Source organism: Triticum aestivum, chromosome 1A (assembly GCF_018294505.1).
Source record: "Triticum aestivum cultivar Chinese Spring chromosome 1A, IWGSC CS RefSeq v2.1, whole genome shotgun sequence".
NCBI lineage: Eukaryota > Viridiplantae > Streptophyta > Magnoliopsida > Poales > Poaceae > Triticum > Triticum aestivum.
In genome coordinates, this window is record NC_057794.1 from 210307091 (window position 1) to 210326789 (window position 19699).

At 44.8% G+C, this 19699-nt stretch overlaps 1 protein-coding gene across 5 annotated transcripts; it reads right to left on the reverse strand.

Annotated features, from left to right (window-relative positions):
• Positions 1-1744: 1744 nt before the first annotated feature.
• LOC123043324 (uncharacterized ATP-dependent helicase C29A10.10c) lies at positions 1745-13069 on the reverse strand. 5 transcript variants are annotated; one of them, XR_006419147.1, is made up of 12 exons: positions 12761-13069; positions 9733-9862; positions 8057-9532; positions 7379-7567; positions 7190-7285; positions 6917-7085; positions 6015-6138; positions 4158-5933; positions 3157-4047; positions 2523-2590; positions 2300-2418; positions 1745-2223 (listed from the first exon to the last, which is right to left on the reverse strand). XR_006419147.1 is itself a non-coding variant. In XM_044465747.1 (9 exons), the coding sequence occupies exons 3-9, from the start codon at positions 9414-9416 to the stop codon at positions 3655-3657; spliced, it is 4107 nt and encodes a 1368-aa protein (XP_044321682.1). In that variant the 5' UTR covers positions 9417-9649; positions 9733-9862; positions 12761-13069; the 3' UTR covers positions 2985-3654. The 5 variants fall into 5 exon arrangements, 1 of the variants encoding a protein (XP_044321682.1); XR_006419148.1 differs by having other exon boundaries at positions 6917-7007; positions 8057-9649; XR_006419143.1 differs by having other exon boundaries at positions 8057-9649.
• Between the last annotated feature and the right edge of the window lie 6630 nt (positions 13070-19699).

Here is a 19699-nt window from a genome sequence, read left to right on the forward strand (position 1 = left end):
GCGTGCATTGCGCAACAGTGGCGCGGCGCGGGAATTGGGACGAGGGCGCGACGTTGGCCTCTCTCTATGGCGGCGCCAGGAGGAAGGAGGGGATCGAGTGGAGTTGGGGATCGGAAGAGAGCGGCGCTGAGGGGAAGCGAGAGGGAGAGGTCGAGAGAAGGGGGTCGGGGATAGGGTTTTTTAGGTGCAGCTGGGCCTGAGGATGGGCCTTAGAGGCCAGCCCAGTGGAGGGGAAATGGCCAGAGGCTCGGCTGCTGGGCTGTCCAACCTCTTCCTTCTTTTTATCTCCATGAGAAATAAACAGAATTTCAAAGACAAGAAAGAGAGGGTCCGGAAAAGAATTTGAACAAGAGGTCAAATTTTCTGGACTCGCAAAAATGCGCTTGTTCAAAAAAAATGGAGTGGGCAAGATTGCAAGAATTAAATCCAAAGTCATTTGAATTTAATCAAATGGTTTGAACAAGGACTAGGATTTCGAAGTGCCCAAAAATGTTGAGATTTTAGGAAGAGCCTCGATAAATGGAGAAAGAATTATCAACAAGGTTTGGAGATGAAACTTGAAGTAGAAGAGGCATGGAATTAAAATGCAAGTATATTATGGTTAATTCCAAATTAACGGAATATTTTATTATAGCTCCTTAAAATATTGAAAGAATATGTTACAAAGAGAAATCACCATGTGAATTCCCTCAATTTAAATAGATCAACGATCTATGCAATTTATTTAGTTGAGTTTTAAAAGGGGGTTGCATAATGACATGATGCAAAAGAAAAATGTAACGAACAAAACAAATCACATGATAAAATTCAAAATACATGAAAGGCATATGAAGCGTCGGTCTTGGGTCGTCACAACTCTCCTCCACTTACAAGAGATCTCGTCCCGAGATCTAAGGATGACAAACGAAAGAGAAAGAGAAAAAGTAAAACTAAGTTGCTTTTTTGACAACGAGTGAAACCAACAAACCTTGAAAGGTTGCAAGGTCATGAAGAATGGCGCAAAGCAAGAAGAATTCGGACAGCGCTCCGGTTCAAAAGAGAGGCAAAACTTGATAAGATGAAAAGAACTTGAACGGAGGACACAACATTCCAGTTAAATGGATAAGCAAAGAAAATAACATGATCTTGACAAAACGAGATGATGAGATGAAGAGAGCAACATTACAATGCCTCCGAAAGACATGAATGATGTGAGAGGCAAAACGAGTCGATTTGCTCAGTTCTAAGAAGGCAGTGGATCAATCGCGGGCTTCCTATTCTAAGACCTGATGGCGAGATAATCTTAAGACCTGATGACGAGACAATCTTTAACAGTATGGATGATGCTTGTTTGGGGAATGGTTTTGATACATCACAGGTGACATGGGACCCAACATGGGACCCAGGAGGTTCAACACAACATCGACTTGAGGACGAAACTGTAGAATGGGTTCAGTACGCCTTGCCAACTCCATGGGACCCCAGATGGCGCTACTAAACATCGACTTGGGGCAAGTCGAATCTTATGGTGGGAGGGATTGTGTCAACAACCTGGGCCTTGTCGGGCTCTCAGGCACTACCCAGCCCACGAAGGAGATGCACTACAGGGGGGGCCTCAACGAGCAACTCGGCTGGGAACAGATGGATTCGGCCCCCACGAGCAGCTTGGCAGGGAAAGGATGGCTTCGGCCTTGCTTGTACGACTTGACTGGCTCCTGTTCTTCCTTCTCTCTCTCCGTCCGAAATTACTTGTCGTAGAAATGAATAAAAATGAATGTATCTAGAACTATCATACATATAGATACATTTCTTGACCAACCTCCATGGTTTGTATTTCATGCTAGTTTGAGTGGATTGAGCACTGGGTTGCTAACATTCTCGCTTGCCATTGGCTACGGCAAATTTGGTGACCGGTATTTCATATCGATTCAACGTCAGCTACTACAGCTTGCATTGAGCACTTGCACGAAGAGGACAGGCCAGTCCGGTATAAAGGACCGTCAACAGCTCGTTCGAGCAGCGGCAAGTGCTTGAGATGATTTGTACTTCAAGTGAATCTTTATAATGTATCAGATCCTTTTCGCCATAAAAAATAATCACAATCTGTGTCATATTGCGAATTAAAATAATCACAGCAGCATGTTCACTTTCAAGTACCAGAAAAGCACTCCAGCTTGGACGTAAGGTCTTCCTGGGGGCATACATGCATCACACCAAGCTGGCAAGTACTCTTTCGTGTCGTACCTGAATGAAAAGGGGAATTAAATGGAGAACCAGCAAATCTGATAACCCAAGAAGAAACAGAACATTTTGAGCATACCTGAGATCTTCGATGACCACCACCGTCCAGCAACACCCAGCCAAGATTGAAGTCATAGCCCTCAGCATTCTGAAATTCTGCAGAACAGAATGTCATACTAGTACATCATAAGGTGTAGCCTGCACAGAACAAGACCAAGATCAATACAGCACAACACAGGCCTGCACAAGCAAATCTGATTCGGACAAAAAAGAATTAAGGGCTAGCTTATGCTAAAACTGACATCTCAGAGGACCACCACCGAACCAGCAGCATTCCAAGCTAAGATTATGAAACATCATCAGATATACCCTGCATAGAGAACAAGAACCATATCAGTACATGCCTGTAAAATCAAGAACTAGCAAAAAGAACAAGGGCTGGTTTATGCTAACAGGGGACCTCAGATATCAGACAAAAAAACAGAAGGATCCAAACAGGGCTTCCACAAACCCGAAGCATGTACAGCGTCACCCCGGTTGGAATTTTACATCAATCAATATAATAATGCCAACCAAACACCATGCTATACCACATACCAGTTTAAAGAGCACAAGCTATACCACAGATCAACATAGAAGTACAAAAACCAACAAGGTGCAATATCAGGTAAGAACATAACTGAAAACATGATAACATCTTCCAACAACATAAAACATCATTCAACAGTCTCGAACTAACAACAGGTGACAGACAACAAGGCAGCTGAATAAAAAAATGATTTTCTTTTCTAGATGTGGACTTTGTACATAGAGGGAGCTTATGTCATTATGTTACAGAAGCCCTGCCTACGTTAGCAATACTGATCCTACAAGGGCATATCAAGCAACGCATGTTTGTAGCTAGCAGCAATCTCGCGGCAAAGCTTGACACCTAACCTTGCTCTAGGGCCAGTGAGATTTATCTCTCCTGGCATGTCTCAAAATGGAAATGCCCATGCGCATGTATTTATATCTATGAGAAAGATGGTAGCCTGTTAAGCACACTAAAGCAAGTATTGCAATCCCAGAAAGAAACCATCCAGCTGCAGCCTTGTTGAAGTCTGGTTATATCAACAGACCAAATGTTTCCTGCACAATTGCAGAACACTGAGGACCTGGGGCAGCCTTTTTCTACTGTAATCTGAACCACCCAACAGAGCGCATCTGACGATCTGATTGTACTGACGTCAGTGGCTATTGTTGCAACATGCCGCCGAGAGGCCTACTAATTTCATGAGGAATCCTTTCATTATGTCAATAATGCCTTCTCCTTAACACAACCGACCCAGGGTGTACATCTTCCAATAGGTGATGCTTTGCTCCAACCAGGCTTCATCCCGAGGAAGCTCATCATTGTTACGCGCACGCAAAGATGAAGATAGCAACGCATTGTCTTCAGACTTCTCTCCGAGAACCATTGGATGAATTCGGCCTCTTGGCCACTCCAAACTGCAAACTTTCCCTAGATCTATCACCAGATCGTCCCAGGTCATCCAAATTCCGGTAACTAGCATTTCTTGGAACAGAGTTAGGACGCTCATCCTCATCAGCCCTCATGCCAATCCTGGGGTCCGGAAGCATGTCCAGATGCCTCGGTCTTGGTCCACCAGTCCTCAAGTTCCTTAGGTTGTTTGAAGTATTCCTTCCTGGAGTGTTGGAAGAGATCTTCATGGCAAGAAAGTCCTTGGGGATGCTATCCAAGTCCATGAAACATTTTCTGGCCTTTGCATCTGCTACCAGCGCCGCCCAGTCCTCTGACTGCATGAGAGCACTGGCATTACCAACAACCTAGAAAACGACGAATAACTATTAGTACTATAGCATTTGTTCATAGCATGTTTTGAAGTAGCAGTACAGTGGTCTTGATGCATTTTTTAAAAGAGGACAGAGAGACGTACCCATAGAGCTCTCCTAGCTCGAGTAAGAGCAACATTCATGCGCCGTATATCTGCAACAAAACCCACGCCGTGGTTTGAAGCACGCACGCATGACATGATAATCACATCACGCTCCTGGCCTTGAAAAGCATCTACTGTGTTTATGTAGATATCTTTCCCTTCCTCAGTATTCATGACCTCCTCAAATTCCCGCTGAAGACACTTCAACTGCAACTTATATGGAGTGATTATACCAACAGATGCCTTCTTACCACCATTAACTTTCACAAGCTTCTGAAGATGCTCGTATAAACGCAATGCAAACTGAGCTTCATGAACATTCTGGTATGAAGATGATCCACCTCTATGAGACTCACGACCATGTGAGATGTCATAAAATATGTAAGGTGCCATTAATGCATCTTTGTAATACAACTCATCAGGCAGTTTGACAACACTTTCACTGTCTGTAAGGCGGCCTTGATAAAAGTATCGTGATGGAAACTCTCGGATCTGGGGATGCATCCGATATTGCACTGACAACAAAATGGTAGGGCAACCAGCCTGCTGAAACCTCTCAAAAAGGCTCCTGCTATAGAGTAAAGTTCCAGCCGCTTTACTAATAACAGTGGCAGGGAGCTGCTGTGGATCACCTACCAAGACACATCTAGCGGCACCAAGTGCAAGTGGAGGGAGGACTCCAACTTCACTGGCCTGAGCAGCCTCATCGATAACAACCATATCAAAACCATGACTAAGGCGAGAAAATAACCTGCGCCCGCTGCTTGACACTGTTGTAAAAACAATTTCTGCTTCATTGGCGAAACTGGCTTCCAGACTAGACCTAGCATCTTCCAGATTGAAGTTGCTGCCAACACGGAACCTGCTTTCTAATATCAGCAGCCTTGACATCTCTACAAGTACTTTATCCCTGCTTTCTACAGAGGCAGCAAGTTTTTGAAGCAGAATGTCACGGTTACGATCCCTGTGAGCTAGCACATCAGGATCTACCCCAACCGAACCATGGGATCTACCAGCTGCTGCAACGATATTAAGTTCCCTCTGTAGAAGCCCTATCTCCTGTGATAACTGCTGCTCACGGCCTTTTAGCTGCTGCAACCACCCAATTACTTCATCACGGCCCTTCATTAAAAGCTGTTCCGTCCGTCGCTCAACTGATACAGCTTGGGCAGCACGAGACTGTGTGTCAACTCCAACACGGGCAACATCAGGGCGGTAAACCTTCATCTCACCATCTATGAAACCTCGGTCAAGAACACGAGAAAGCAGCTCATCTGTTGCAGCATTTGATGGGGCGCACACAAGCATCCGTGGTTTGGGGCAAAGCTTGGGAAGAGTGCGGAAAAGGTTCTGATCCATGCTCTGCAAAACTTCATCAATAGACCCTGCGGCAAAAGCCTCTGAGCTGCTGTTAGTGGTACTACCAACTTGCTTGTAACTTTCAGGAGCAAGTTTCTTTAGCAGAGCAGCATAGTAATGTTGATACTGAACAAGATGAATAACATTTAACATTCCCCACACAGTATGGGTTTTCCCTGTCCCCGGAGGACCTTGTACTAATGTGAAAGGCCATGGTTCTTGTTTCTTAACCACTCCATTGCTTGTACCAGCAGCTGTGTGCATTGCAGCCCAATGAATAGCCGATAGCTGAGGCCCATTGAAAGTACGATTGATATGATCAGAAAAACTTGGAGTGAAACAGTCAGGCATAGCAGGCGGCTGCTCTTGATATTTTGGGAAGTGCTCTGGACTTGGCTGAAGAATTGCATTTTGCATCTGATGGAAAGTTTTTTATCAGCGTCAAGCAAAAATGTTAACCAAGAAAGACAGATAACAACCAGGTGTAATATGCATTACCTGCACATTAAGACGGCGGAATGCATGCAATGCTACATATTCCCTTTGTGTTGTTGCAAGGGAACCAAGACCCGTTAGATACCAGGTGCTTCGAGGTTGCAGTTTCCTCAGAACATTAGTCTCGCTGGTGCATCACAGAAAAGACAACCAAAACAATAAAAAAAAGGTCAATAACAGTGTATATGAATCGAGTCAACTTAACAAAGTAAACTAAACGTAACAATCTAGTACTCCCTCCGTCCGAAAAAACTTGTCCCAAGCTTGTTCCTCAAATGGATGTATCTAGCACTAACTTGGTGCTAGATACATCCATTTTAGGGACAAGCTTTTTCGGACGGAGGGAGTAGGTAATATTCTCAGAAAATTGTGTCTATGAACCTCATCACAGGTCCTGTTAGGATGAGGGGATTTTCGCTTGAGTATAGCTTAATTCATAATAAGATGGTGATGTTCTCAACACTAGACAAACCAGAACTAGGAAGTTACAGAAAATTGCAGAGCAGATGGTTTTGTGTGCATGTGTAATGTTCAATGTAACTGTGCACGTGAAAAACCCGACGACCTTAAAAGCCAAAGGCAAACTGACAAGTTAGACAAGCTGTTGTATGAGTAAGTACTGCTCATTCCAAGGTAAACCTGCATCGTGCAGTGCAAAATTCATCGTGTCAAGCATGATAAATTCCAAAGCATAGTTGACTTAAATAAATTTGGCATGCAACTTCTATCATGTGTGTGAACTGTGAAGCAAACAATCACATGCCAGTGATAAAAAGAACTAAGAAAATTCCAATCACTGTTGATATAGTAGGGGAACAGGGTGGACAAAGAGCACAAAAGTGTGGTCTTATCAAAACATAGTGTGGGATAGCTAAAGAACAATGATATCACTAACACTGGATTACCTGCTACAATCAAATGAATCCCCAGCATAAAAATGGATAGTTGCTCCAATGGGATCACGCGTATCAATAGGCATATGGCGTCTGACCGTACCTACAAGCCGTCCACAGTCAGCTTCAGCGTCTTCATTTGAAGCAGCGGTCTTCCTATTAGATCTACTTGATTGGGCAGCTAATGAACAAAACAAAGGTAAGTGAACAAAGTTGTCAAAACATATTTGTGGAAGCAAAATAAAAATCTTGATAAAAATAAAGGGATATTATCAGTATGGCTACCTGAACCAGGCCGGGGGGACGACAAAATTGCAACTTCTCCTTCTTTAAAAGTCCATTTATATTCATGTGTTGGCAAAACAATAACATCATACCATCCTGAATGCAGCAAGCATATTTATGTTAGGTGATTACAATGGGTAACATGATTGCTCTACAAAAAAGGGGGCAATAAAAATGCAGAAAATATACCTCTTTCACGCCTATCCACACTTTTCACGCGCACCATTACATGTGCATCCCTTGATACAGCCTCAAGACTCTCCTCGTAGGAACTATATAGCTGAGCTCTGCATTCCTCAAAAAGCAAAGGCTCAAAAACTCTAATGTACTCCTCGGCAGAATCAAAGCTTCCAGGAACACACTGAAGTTCTTCCTCCTCTGTTCAGATAACAATTATAAACTTGCCTTGTCAAACTAAGAGTGCTCATGCACACACACTGGTTTTACAATAGAACGAAACCAAGCAAACACTGACGATGCAATAATTATATACAAGGCATGTATTCACACAGAAAAAACAGTGCAATTGTACCAACCATGAAAGAAAAATACGGAGCAAACTAGGAACAGTCCTAATAAATACAGAACACAGGCAGACATATATAATACTTAAGTTTACTATTTATATAAAATAAACCATATATGTCTAAAGGACTGCAATCTTCTTATAAGCGTATAAGTCACCCTTATGTTCTGCAAGTCACTAAAACAGAATTAGCATTTGAGGAAGTAGCACTAGCCAAATTTCACAAGCGCATAAACAAAATGTATTGCCTCACAGCACATGAAAGAAGTTTCCAGATTAAACAACAGCGTCAGTTAACCAAAGATGTCCAGAAGAAACAGGGACAATGCCGAAGAACTAACCTGGATTGTGCCAGAACTTGCCATTTGTCACTTCCCGTATAAATCGTTCAACAGATGTGTCATTATACTGTGTGTTATTAACTGAAGCTTGCTTCTTTGGAACAAGAGACCTTTTGTTAGCTGGCTTCTGATCTGCAGTATGTTGTCCTGTTAGAAGTGCTCTCTGAGAAGAGACTGGTCTGCCTTTAAACTGCTTGGAATCCGTGGGCTGCTTTGAAAAGGCCTGCCTTGGCACAGATTGTTGGTAACTATCTGAGGGGGGTTCTTCGGCATTCATTTTCTTTGACCTGCCGTGAGATCCCAACTCAAAATCACCATTAGATTCTCCATTTTGGTCACAAGGATCTGCAGAATTACTTCTTTCTGGACCAATCATCTCAGATTGTCTCTGATCCCTGATGACTGGTTGGTTCTGCTTGTCTGCAGCTCTTTCACCAACACCACGAGAAGCTTCTTTCACGGTACGTGTAACAATTGGTGCTGGAAAAGATGACTGTCTCCTCGGTGTAATTGTCTTCATTGTGCCAGCTTGTTTTGCATCCTCAACATTGATGAACACAGTCTGCCTCGCTCGCTTTTTACCAAGCATTGCAACTTTGTGATCATCTAACTTAGGTCTCTTTGCAGGGTTGTTCGTGCACTTCAATGCATAACTGGCTTCTACTCCTCTGACATCCTTTGACTTAGTGCACTGGTCCAAATCATCCACAGGTTGACTTCCTTTAGATTCAGACGTTTTCATGCTCTCTAGTCCTGTCAGACCATGAAGGACTGGACCTTTAGACACATCAGACATTTCAGTGTCACCAGGTTCAGGAGCAATGTCATCTTTAATCACATCAGTAGATTTAACAATAGCAGGTCCACTCTCCTGGGATTCTCTTTTCACTTGAGTACTTGCAGTACCAGCAGATTCTTCCTTGTTGCTGACACTACTACCTGCTGTGTCAGAAGCACCATCTGCATCAGACCACTCTCCCTCTTCTCTTTCAACTGATTGTGGAACCTGATTGGAGGGCCCAGTAGGACACACAACACTATCAGATAAATTATTAGTTACCACAGATGTAGAAGCCGCAGTAGCATCCAAATTCTCTTCTGTATTCATAGAATTCTTTACATTTTGTGAATCTGTACTTCTAACAAAAGGCTGAAAACCTGAACCAGAAGATGCATGATTAAAGGCATGGTTGTTTAATATCCCTTGTGACCAAGGCACTTCTTGTGGTGGAAACAAATTTGAGGGATACATATTGGGAACAGGAAGCTGAGGTTGGGACACAACAACAGCAGCTTCTTCTTCATCAGCTTCTGTTGGGAGCTCATTGAGGTCAAATAACATCCTTCCACGAGACCCCATGTCATGTGTAAATGCATATAACTTGAATGTTTAACTGGTGGATTCAGTAACAATCTTCCAGGGCAATAGCACCTACTGGAAGAGAACTATTATTGACCTTCTGTATAGCAAGAAATCTGCAACAACCAGCGTAATATGTTAGTAATATACAATGATAAACAGGGTGTTCAAGGGGTGCCTGGATGCTTCATTCCATTACTGAGATAGCCCATCAACAAGAGGCGGAAGCAGAGCTGAACAAGGAAGTGAACAGTTACAGCAGAACCCTCATTGTACGGTACTACAGAAAAGACAAATCTTGATCAGGTTATGCGACCTGAATACGATTCTTCGCTGCATTCCTGTCATGTTCAGACCCAGCCCCCTTCGTCCTCTTGTTGCCCACTTCATATCCATCTCAAGAAACTGGATTCTAGGAATTCAGGATCTCCACATCCAGACAGACCCTTTACAGACAACGTAAATAAGTATGTGGAACATATCAAGCAGATGGTGCATAACTACCTAAAGGTAAACATTGTCATACACACCATTATGTTTGGGACAGGGCATCTATACTATCAACTCAAAAGCAAACGGATTGGATTTCAACATGAAGTACAGCAATATTTAACAAATTACCACAGACAAAAAAACAATAAAAGCTTGTAGCAAGACTAGTATCAATTTCTTCCAAACTAAAAAGGGGTTCCCTATCAAACAGATGATACATTAATGGCTGTAGGAGAGAGAGAGAGAGAGAGAGAGAGAGAGTATAGCTCAATAAATGAGCCTAAAACTTCGAGGCCCTTCCCAGTGCTCCACCTTGTACCGGGGCAAAGGCTCCCCAAGTATGCAAAAAATCTGTTGTGGCAAGGTAATTAAGAGGAGAGAGGAGTTTGATGAGCCCACAAAGAAACGATGCTAGGGGCGCGCACCTAGATGAAAACACAATTTACAGTCTACAACTCATTAAATGAAGAGAGCTTAGCAACAAGAAACAAAGCACCTATGCATTGGAGAGTTTAGTTGCTATAAGCCCTTTCATGCACTTAGCACCTCATCTAAAGTACCTATGCACTGCAAGAGGTCTCACCAACTCCGCATAAGCCCTAGGGTCTAATCCAGTAATAATTTCAACCCTAATCCTGAATTACGACTGTATTCTAAACTGCAGGTAAGCTCTTATAATCCGCCACCATCTCCTCCCTCCTGCTTCACCACCACCTACAAATGTTTCAGCCTCTGGCATCACTGCCTCCTACCTGAGCTTCTCCTCCACCCTCTCGCATTCATCATTATTCCCCAGTTCCTCTTATTCTCATCCACCTTCTGCTCCCTTCAGCTTCCGAGCCACCGCCACCCCAAGCCCCGTTCTTCCTCTTACCATGCCCCTGCTTCTCTACTTACCCATGCGTCTCTGCTCCTCTTTATATTCCGCTTCTTCTCCAACCCTGGCTTGATTCCTCTATGAAGATTCGGCATTTTATCCATTGAGCACTCAAATGTTTTATTAGTGATGGGCTTCTTCTAGTTTTGCAGAAATGGCAAGTTGTCCCCTGCTCCGATGGACAAACACGTTATCTTTCAAAAAGAAAAACACAATCGCTACAACCAACAAATGTTCTCTTCATGCCACTCAAACCAAAAGGCACACACCCAGTTAGACAACCGATGAATAAACACCAATATTGATTCACAGCTACTCCAAATTATATCATCACTAAAGTAGAGGTCTACAAACTTGACCAAAAGTTTCAAATGGGAAAATGATCCAGAGCTAGTCTGAATAGAACATCAACTAAAATAAGCACATGCCTATAAATGGTAAATGACCCCTTTGGGCAGCAATGATTTAAAGACAACCCTAAATTAAAGCTATTTACAACAGGAGTGCCTTCAGCTAAAGGCATCCAACAAATCCAAAAAATCTATCCAACTCCTAACAGTTAACCAGTAGCACAAATGACTCTCCAAACCTTCTATCTGACATAAATAGCTTGATGACTACTACAATGTTACAGGAATATCAAACTTGATATTCAAAAGTCCACTTCAAACAGAATAGAGGATGTGTGCCTCCAATGAAGTCAGAAGGTTAAGTATTAACTATTATTAAAAGTTACCCAAGGAGGAATTTAATTTACAGACTACAAAAATATCCCTTTATTACAAAATTGACCAAGGCGCAACTATGATTCACTTACAGCATCTACAATGCTAGACGCCTGGACAGACACTTAGGGGGAATAAATAAATATCATAAACTTTAAAACGCACCGCCTTACCTTTCAACGGCAGACGCTGATTTATATGCGCTAATTACGCAACTAGGCACTTCGTGCGGAAAAGAAACGAGCCAAGCGCTTGGTGCATGCTTTTGCGTCGATGCTACTTAGAACACCAGGATTTAACAGAGCACAACCACTAAACAGGCAGGAAATCAATCCTAGCACCAGCCTCTAGCACCTGGCGTTGTAGATGCCATTATACTCTGAATTAAATGTTACAACAGAAGAAGTACGCATACGACAAAATCCCACCCAAATCAGTACAAAATCATACATGTCATCTAAGAAACAATGGGTTCTAACTAACAACCAACAAAACATGATGTTCCAGTAGCAGTGTAACAAATCTGCCAATTCTACTCACCAAAAAGTCAAAAACTAGGTTGACAATTAACTACAGCGTAGCAACTGTACAAATTAGATGAACAATCCACTATTCAAACAAAAAGCAAATGAATCTAACACGTGCCCTCTATTATTTGACTAAACAGATGATGAACTAATAAAAACTGAAGAAGCAAGAGCAACTAATGGTGGGGGTAAACAATGTACCTCCAAACCCCTATGTCGAGTGCTAGAAATCAATTAGCAAGAGGAAAGTTAATATACGGCAGCACAAATAAAGATCGTGTACCCTCTTCCATTCATTGCTACCACTAGCATGGCATAGCCTGCTTCTGTTTGCTCGATCTACCAGGATAGGGTATTTATCGCCCCGTCTTAAATCAGGAAATCCCATGGAAATTTTTCCAAATTCCATAAACGTCCCTTGGAAGCCGTCGCTAGATTTGGCGAATCCCCCGTACCCTGATCCCCATTCCGTTTCGAGATTCGGCAAACTCACATCGCACAGTTAATGTCCGAATTAGGCAGCAGCCCATGCCCCGCCTGCCTAACTTGGAGAGAGATGGGAGGAAAAAAAGGCTCGTCCCACCCACGCGCATCCATCCCATCCTAGGGTTTCGTCATTCGACCGCCGCCCCGTTCAATTCGTATCGAAACCGCGTGACGGCGGGTCCTAGGGTTCGTAGCAGGCAAGCAGGAAGAGTCGTGAGTTGGCGGGGATCTCCGTACCAGGCGATCGTTGTCGGCGTCGGCGTCGGCGGTGGAGGGCAGATCCGTCTCTGTTTGACTAGGGTTCCCTTCCACCCTCTCCTGTATGCCCCCGCCTCCCTCCTCGATGCGTATGCGTGCGTGTTCTTCTCCAAGAAAAGAATTCTTTTCCTTTTTGGTTTGGTGGCCTCGGACTCGGCCCCTCTCTCGCCTCACGAGCGGTCTGTGTGCAGGTGACGAGACTACTAGAGCTTTCGCTTCCTTTCTTTCTTCTCGACGAGAGAGAGAGAGGAGAGAGGGGGTGGGTGTGAGGTCCAGATGTGAGGGAAGAGGCGATGGGTGGAGGCTTATTTATAACCCACCGGGGGCCAGGCCCAACAGCCTCCGGCTACGCGGACCAAACCGTATAGCCCCAACCACGTTATATGCCCCTGCCTTGTGGAACCCGGCTGTGGGTCCGCTTGCTGCGTAACCCGATGAAAGGGGTGGTGGGCCCGGGTCGCGCGTGGGGGTGTGCGTTCGCTCGCATCTCGGGCGGATGCAGTCGCATCGCAGGCACCAGGTTGGAACCGAACTCGTCCGTTCTCTTCGACTAGCTGGAGTAACTTTGGCACTAACATTAAGTTCAACTTAACAAATTTGTTTATGGGCAATACGTTAATGAAGAGAGGTGTACTTTGAATAATTTAGCTAGTTACTATAACATCACATGTCCTAATGCAATATGAGTCTATGACCTAATAAATAAGGCTTTGCATTTTACCATACTTATATTACTACTCACTATGAAGGTAGTAATATAGTCCAGGGAAATGTGTATGTTAGTATGTTACTCTTCATTGTGGCTAGTCTTCTCACTCATCTCACGCCAACTTAAGACCGCATTTAGTCCGCCTCTGTTCATTTGGCTCGAGACAAATAAATAACATGGCCCAATGCGTGAATTGAATGTAAAATCTGCCCGGCGCTTGTCCATTTGGACTTATTTCTGACCCAAATTTAGGTTGATTTTGTTCAAGCGGACACTCGACGGACGAGCGCTTGTCCTCTCGGTGTTTGACCTCAGTCCCGCGTGGCAACCGACTAACCACCTTCCACCCCAAACTCGTGGATGGGGCCCACATGTCCGCCCTCACGCGTCCTTTTAATGTCTACCCCATGGACCGATTAGTGCACTTCCACACACTTCTTTGCCCTCACGCGTCTGACAAGACCTAGACTGGGCCACCGGCCATGATGGGGATATGGAAGTGGATCCCGGGGGCGTCCATCAAGCACGACGTTCAAGCCGGCTCTTATTCTGCCCCATCAGGATCGAGGAGCACCGGCGGGTTCTCTATCTCGCCGCCCATCGTCGCGCCGCGGTAGAGGCCATACGTGAAGGTGGAGGTGTGCCAACGCCACGGGGACACGGCCACCTAGCTCCCATGGCCCGACACGCATGTGCCAAATGGGTGGCATCTCAGCCTTGATCGGGTGTCTGTGGCGGCCATCCCGACGAGCGGCCGTGCCCGTCCACTTGAGATCAACCGCCGACGAGCGCAGCTGCATCCAGACCTTCTTCATGACCCCAAGTTCACCGTCAAGTCCCCGATGTGGGTCACGTGGTTCCGGGACAAGCATGACGTGCAGCGGCAAACTTTCTTTGGCGCCCGTGCTCCGAGCCCACCGAGGCCACAGGTACGCGCTCGCCGTCCCGCCGCCGCCACCGGCCCTAAGCGCCCAAGAGTGGGAGCTCATGAAGAAGGTGCTCGAGGATTCAGTCCGCGAGTACGAACACATCCAGTGGAAGGGCCTCGACGTGTAGCACGCCTTGTCGGCCGCAGGCGATGTGGTCGTCCCAAAGCCAGAGGGCGGCGGCGTGCTGGAGCCGATGGCGGTGATTGATATGTCTCCGTCGTAACTATAACTTTTTATTGTTTCATGCCAATATTCTACAACTTTCATATACTTTTGGCAACTTTTTATACTATTTTTTGGACTAACATATTGATCTAGTGCCCAGTGCCAGTTCCCGTTTGTTGCATGTTTTTTGTTTCGCAGAATATTCATACCAAACGAAGTCCAAACGCGATAAAAACATACGGATATTTTTTGAAATATATGTGATTTTTGGAAATTGGAATCTACGCGAGACAATGCCCGAGGGGCCCACAAGCCCTGGAGGCACGCCTCCCCTCCCCAGGGCGCGCCTAGGGGGCTTGTGGCTATCCCGTAAGGCGGTTGGTGCCCTTCTTTCGCCACAAAAAAGATGATATCCGGATAAAAATCATGTTAAAATTCCAGCCCAATCGAAGTTACGAATCTCTAGGAATTTAAGAAACGGTGAAAGGGCAGAAAACAAGAGCGCATAAACAGAAGGAAACAAAGAGAGAGAGATCCAATCTCGGAGGGGCTCCCATCCCTCCGCAACCATGGAGGCCATGAACCAGAGGGAAAACCCTCCTCCCATCTAGGGGGGTCAAGAAAGAAGAAGAGGGAAGGGCTCTCTCCCCCTCTCTCCCGGTGCGCCGGAACGCCGACGAGGCCATCGTGCCGGCGATCTACACCAATAACTTCATCGTCGTCATCACCAACACTCTCCCCCTCTATGCAGTGGTGTAACACATCTTCTCATCGCTGTAATCTCTACTTAAACATGGTGCTCAATGCTATATGTTATTTCACAATGATGTATGGCTATCCTATGATGTTTGAGTAGATCTGTTTTGTCCTATGGGTTGATTGATGATTGTGATTGGTTTGAGTTGCATGTTTTATTATTGGTGTTGTCCTATGGTGCTCTCCGTGTCGTGCAAGCATGAGGGATCCCTACTGTAGGGTTTGAAATATGCTCATGGTTTCGCTTATGGTGGGTTGCTAGAGTGACAGAAGCTTAAACCCGAGTAAGTAGGTTGTTTGCGTATGGGAGTAAAGAGGACTTGATACTTTAATGTTATGGTTGGGTTTTACCTTAATGACCTTTAGTAGTTGTGGATGCTTGGTAGAGTTCCAATCACAAGTGCATATGATCCAAGTAGAGAAAGTATGTTAGCTTATGCCCCTCCCTCATATAAAATTGCAATAATGATTACCAGTCTAGTTATCGATTGTCTAGGGACAAGTAACTTTCTTATGACAAAAAGCTCTCTACTAAAACTAACTTAATTGTTTTTTTATCTAAATAGCCCCTGGCTTATATTTACGTGTTCTTTATTATCTTGCAAACCTACTCTATCACACCTACAAAGTACTTCTAGTTTCATACTTGTTCTAGGTAAAGCAAACGTAAAGCATGTGTAGAGTTGTATCGGTGATCGATAGAACTTGACAGGATATTTGTTCTACCTTCAGCTCCTCATTGGATTCGACACTCTTACTTATCGAGAAAGTCTACAATTGATCCCCTATACTTGTGGTTATCAAGACCTTTTTCTATCGCCGTTGCCGGGGAGCAATAGCGTGGGGGTTAATATTCTTGTGCGTGCTTGTTTGCTTTATCACTAAGTATTTTACTTTCTGTTCTAAGTTGTTATCTACCTTTAGTTATGGAAATGGAACATGAAATAACAAAAAATAGGTGTACTTGCTACTCATGGAGATGGGGAACCTCCTAAAACCTCGATGCTCATTATGTGAAAAATATTAAGATAGCTACCATGATATTTTATGGCCTGTCCATTTTTTGATATCTTTGCTATGCTAGGTCATTGCACATCCTGGTGCACTGTTAGAGGCATTCATAGAGTCATATTGTTCTAGATATCAAGCTGTAATATTAAGTTATAAGTAAATAGAAGTGTGATGATCATCATTATTAAAGCATTGTCCCAGTGAGGAAAGGGTGATGGAGACTATGATTTCCCCACAAGTCGGGGTGAGACTCCGGACAAAAAAATTGAAAAATAAAACAAACAAAGGAAAAAATAGAGATCCCAAAAAATGGAAACGAAAAATGAGAAAAAAAAGAGAAGGGGCAATGCTAATATCCTTTTACCACACTTGTGCTTCAGAGTAACACCATGTTCTTCATATAGAGAGTCTCTTGAGTTATCATTTTCATATACTGGTGGGAATTTTCATTATAGAACTTGGCTTGTATATTTCGATGATGGGCTTCCTCAAATGCCCGATGTCTTCATGAGCAAGCAAGTTGGATGCACACCCATTTAGTTTTCATTTTGAGCTTTCATACACTTATAACTCTCAGTGCATTCGTTGCATGGCAATCCCTACTCCTGCATTGACATCAATTGATGGGCATCTCCATAACTCATTGATTAGCTGCATCCATGTGAGACCTTCTCCTTTTTTGTCTTCTCCACACAACCTCCACCATCATACTCTATTCCACCTATAGTGCTATTGTAACACCCCGGATGTAACTTTCCCTATTTGTACTCCAACTCTTGCCGTTTCGGCGTTAAGTTAATTTATTATCTCGGGTTCAGGTTTTTGTCTCCGTGTGTTGTTGTTGTTGTCATGCATCTCATATCATGTCATCATGTGCATTGCATTTGCATACGTGTTCGTCTCATGCATTCGAGCATTTTCCCCGTTGTCCGTTTTGCATTCCGGCGCTTCGTTCTCCTCCGGTGGTCATTTCTAGCTTTCTTTCGTGGGTGGGGTTTAAACATTTCCGGATTGGACCGAGACTTGCCAAGCGGCCTTGGTTTACTACCGGTAGACCGCCTGTCAAGTTTCGTATCATTTGGACTTCGTTTGATACTCCAACGGTTAACCGAGGGACCGAAAAGGCCTCGTGTGTGTTGCAGCCCAACACCCCTCCAATTTGGCCCAAAACCCACCTAACTCTGCTCCATCGTCTAGAGCGTTCGATCACGATCACGTGGCCGAAAACCGCACCTCATTTGGACTCTCCTAGCTCCCTCTATGCCTATAAATAGGTCCTCCTCGAAAATCTCGGACCCCCCTCCCCGAAACCCTAATTTTTCCCTCTCCGTGCCGGCCGGACACGTCCGAATCCGACCGGACGCGTCCGCGCCGCCACCGCCGCCCAATCGCGCGCCGCCACCTATCCCGCCGCCGCCGCCTCCCACCGCGCGGCCCGGGAGCCCGGAGCCGGCCCCCGCGGCCCGCTTCCCGCGCCGCCTCCCGCCGCCCCGCTCCGCCTCTCGCCGCCCTGCCGCCGCCGCCGCCGCCTCCAGCCGCCTCCGCAGCGCCGCCCGCCGCAGCCGCCGCCGCCGACTCCGCCCCGGCCGGATCCGCCGCCGCCGACCTCGGCCGCCGCCGTCCTCACCATCTCCGGCGAACCGCACGCCGCCTCGGTTCGCGTGCGTGTACAATAAACCCTAGATCCCGCGAGGTTTTTTTTCTCTAAGTCCTCAAATCTCAGATTCAAGTGCTTCTGTTCACGGCTCCATAACTTTGCATCCGTAGCTCCGATTCATGCATATAGCATATCAAAATGTTCATCTCAGAGAGTACATCATTTCATTTTATTGCATCATTTTCATTTGAGCTCATCTTGATGCCCAAAATGCTGTTAGAAGAGGGCTACTTGAGTTAATTGTCTGATCTGCTACTCCGTTTAGCACTTTTGTCATTTTTGCCATGATTAATGTGTGCATGTTATGCCCGTGAGTTCTACATGTGTTTTGTTAGGGGTTTTGTCATCTCTCGAGAGGTGCAACCCATGTATTTTTAGGATGTGTGTGGTGACTAGTGCAAGCTTGCAAAGTGGTGCACTTGCTAATTCTGTTTTCAGGGACTTAGTAATTTCACTAAGTCCTAGAGCGGTTTATCTCATGATGCCATATGTTCTTGTTGTTTCCTAGTGATCCGTGCCTCTTTTGAGGATGATCAGTAAGGATGTTTTGTTAATATCGTAGTGCTCTATCCATCCATGCCTTTGTTTGCAATTGTGGAGCACCCTAGCTTGAGTCAATCGAGCTCTACTTTTGCTACTTTGTGAATCTGGGCAGATTGTCAACTTGTTTGCAATTTTGCCGGTGATGTTGTAGTTGATCCGTGCATGATATGCTGTTGTTCTTGCCATGTCTAGCTTGCATTTTGTGCCTTCTTGATGGAGGTATGCTTGTCTTGCCATGACTTGCACCGTAGTGAGTGCATCGAGCTCGTAAACATGCCTACTTGAGTTATATTTCAGCTTGTGTCAGTTTTCACTAAGTCTGAAAACTGATTATGTTTTTGCTATATTCACATGCTTGCAATTGTATTTTCTGATTCTTTTTGGCTCAAGGTCACTAAGGGACTTTTGTTAAGCTCTTTGAGTAGCTCCATGCCATGCTTTACTTTGTCATGTTCAGGTCCTGTAGCATGTAGTTTTGTTGCTCCGAAGAGGGCTACCTGGTCTGAAATTCCAGACAAGTGTTAATTTCACTAAGTCTGAGAACTGTTTGTCATATGCATTTTTGCCATGCTTGTTTGAACCTGTTAATGGATGATTTGGCCGTAGCTCGGTGCTAGACTTTTGTTAAGCATCTTGTGTGCATCCCTGCCATGTATTTTGTTGTCATATTTGGTGGCTGTAGCATGTTCATTGCGTTGCATTTAGATGCATACTTGCTGTAAATCGCAGACCGGTGTCATTTTTGAATCGCTTGCCATTTCCAAACCGTAACTCCGATTCCAGCGTTCTTTATATCGTTTTCAAGCGATTTCATCTTATCTTTCCAGTGGCACACTTGGATTTCCAGGTTGAGGCCAGGTTCATGCATTTCCTGTCATATCTTGCATTTTGCATCCCGCATCGCAATCCGCATAGTATATCATCATTTCATCATATTGCTTGGTCTTGCACGTGGTTGATTGTATCCTTGTTGGTTGTTTGTCTTGTTTGGGTAGAGCCGAGAGACGAGTTCGCTAACGAGGAGCCCGTTGAGTTTGCTTTTGAGGATCCAGTCAACTCTGACAACTGTGCAGGCAAGATGACCATACCCTCGAAATCACTACTATCTTTGCTATGCTAGTTTGCTCGCTCTTTTGCTATGCCAATGC

Coding starts and splice junctions, on each gene's coding strand:
- LOC123043324 (XM_044465747.1), bottom strand. CDS start 9,416: ATGGGGTCTCGTGGAAGGATGTTATTTGACCTCAATGAGCTCCCAACA. Junction 7,568..8,056: donor CAAGTTCTGGCACAATCCAG/GTTAGTTCTTCG, acceptor TTATCTGAACAG/AGGAGGAAGAACTTCAGTGT. Junction 4,048..4,157: donor GAGCTAGGAGAGCTCTATGG/GTACGTCTCTCT, acceptor GTCGTTTTCTAG/GTTGTTGGTAATGCCAGTGC.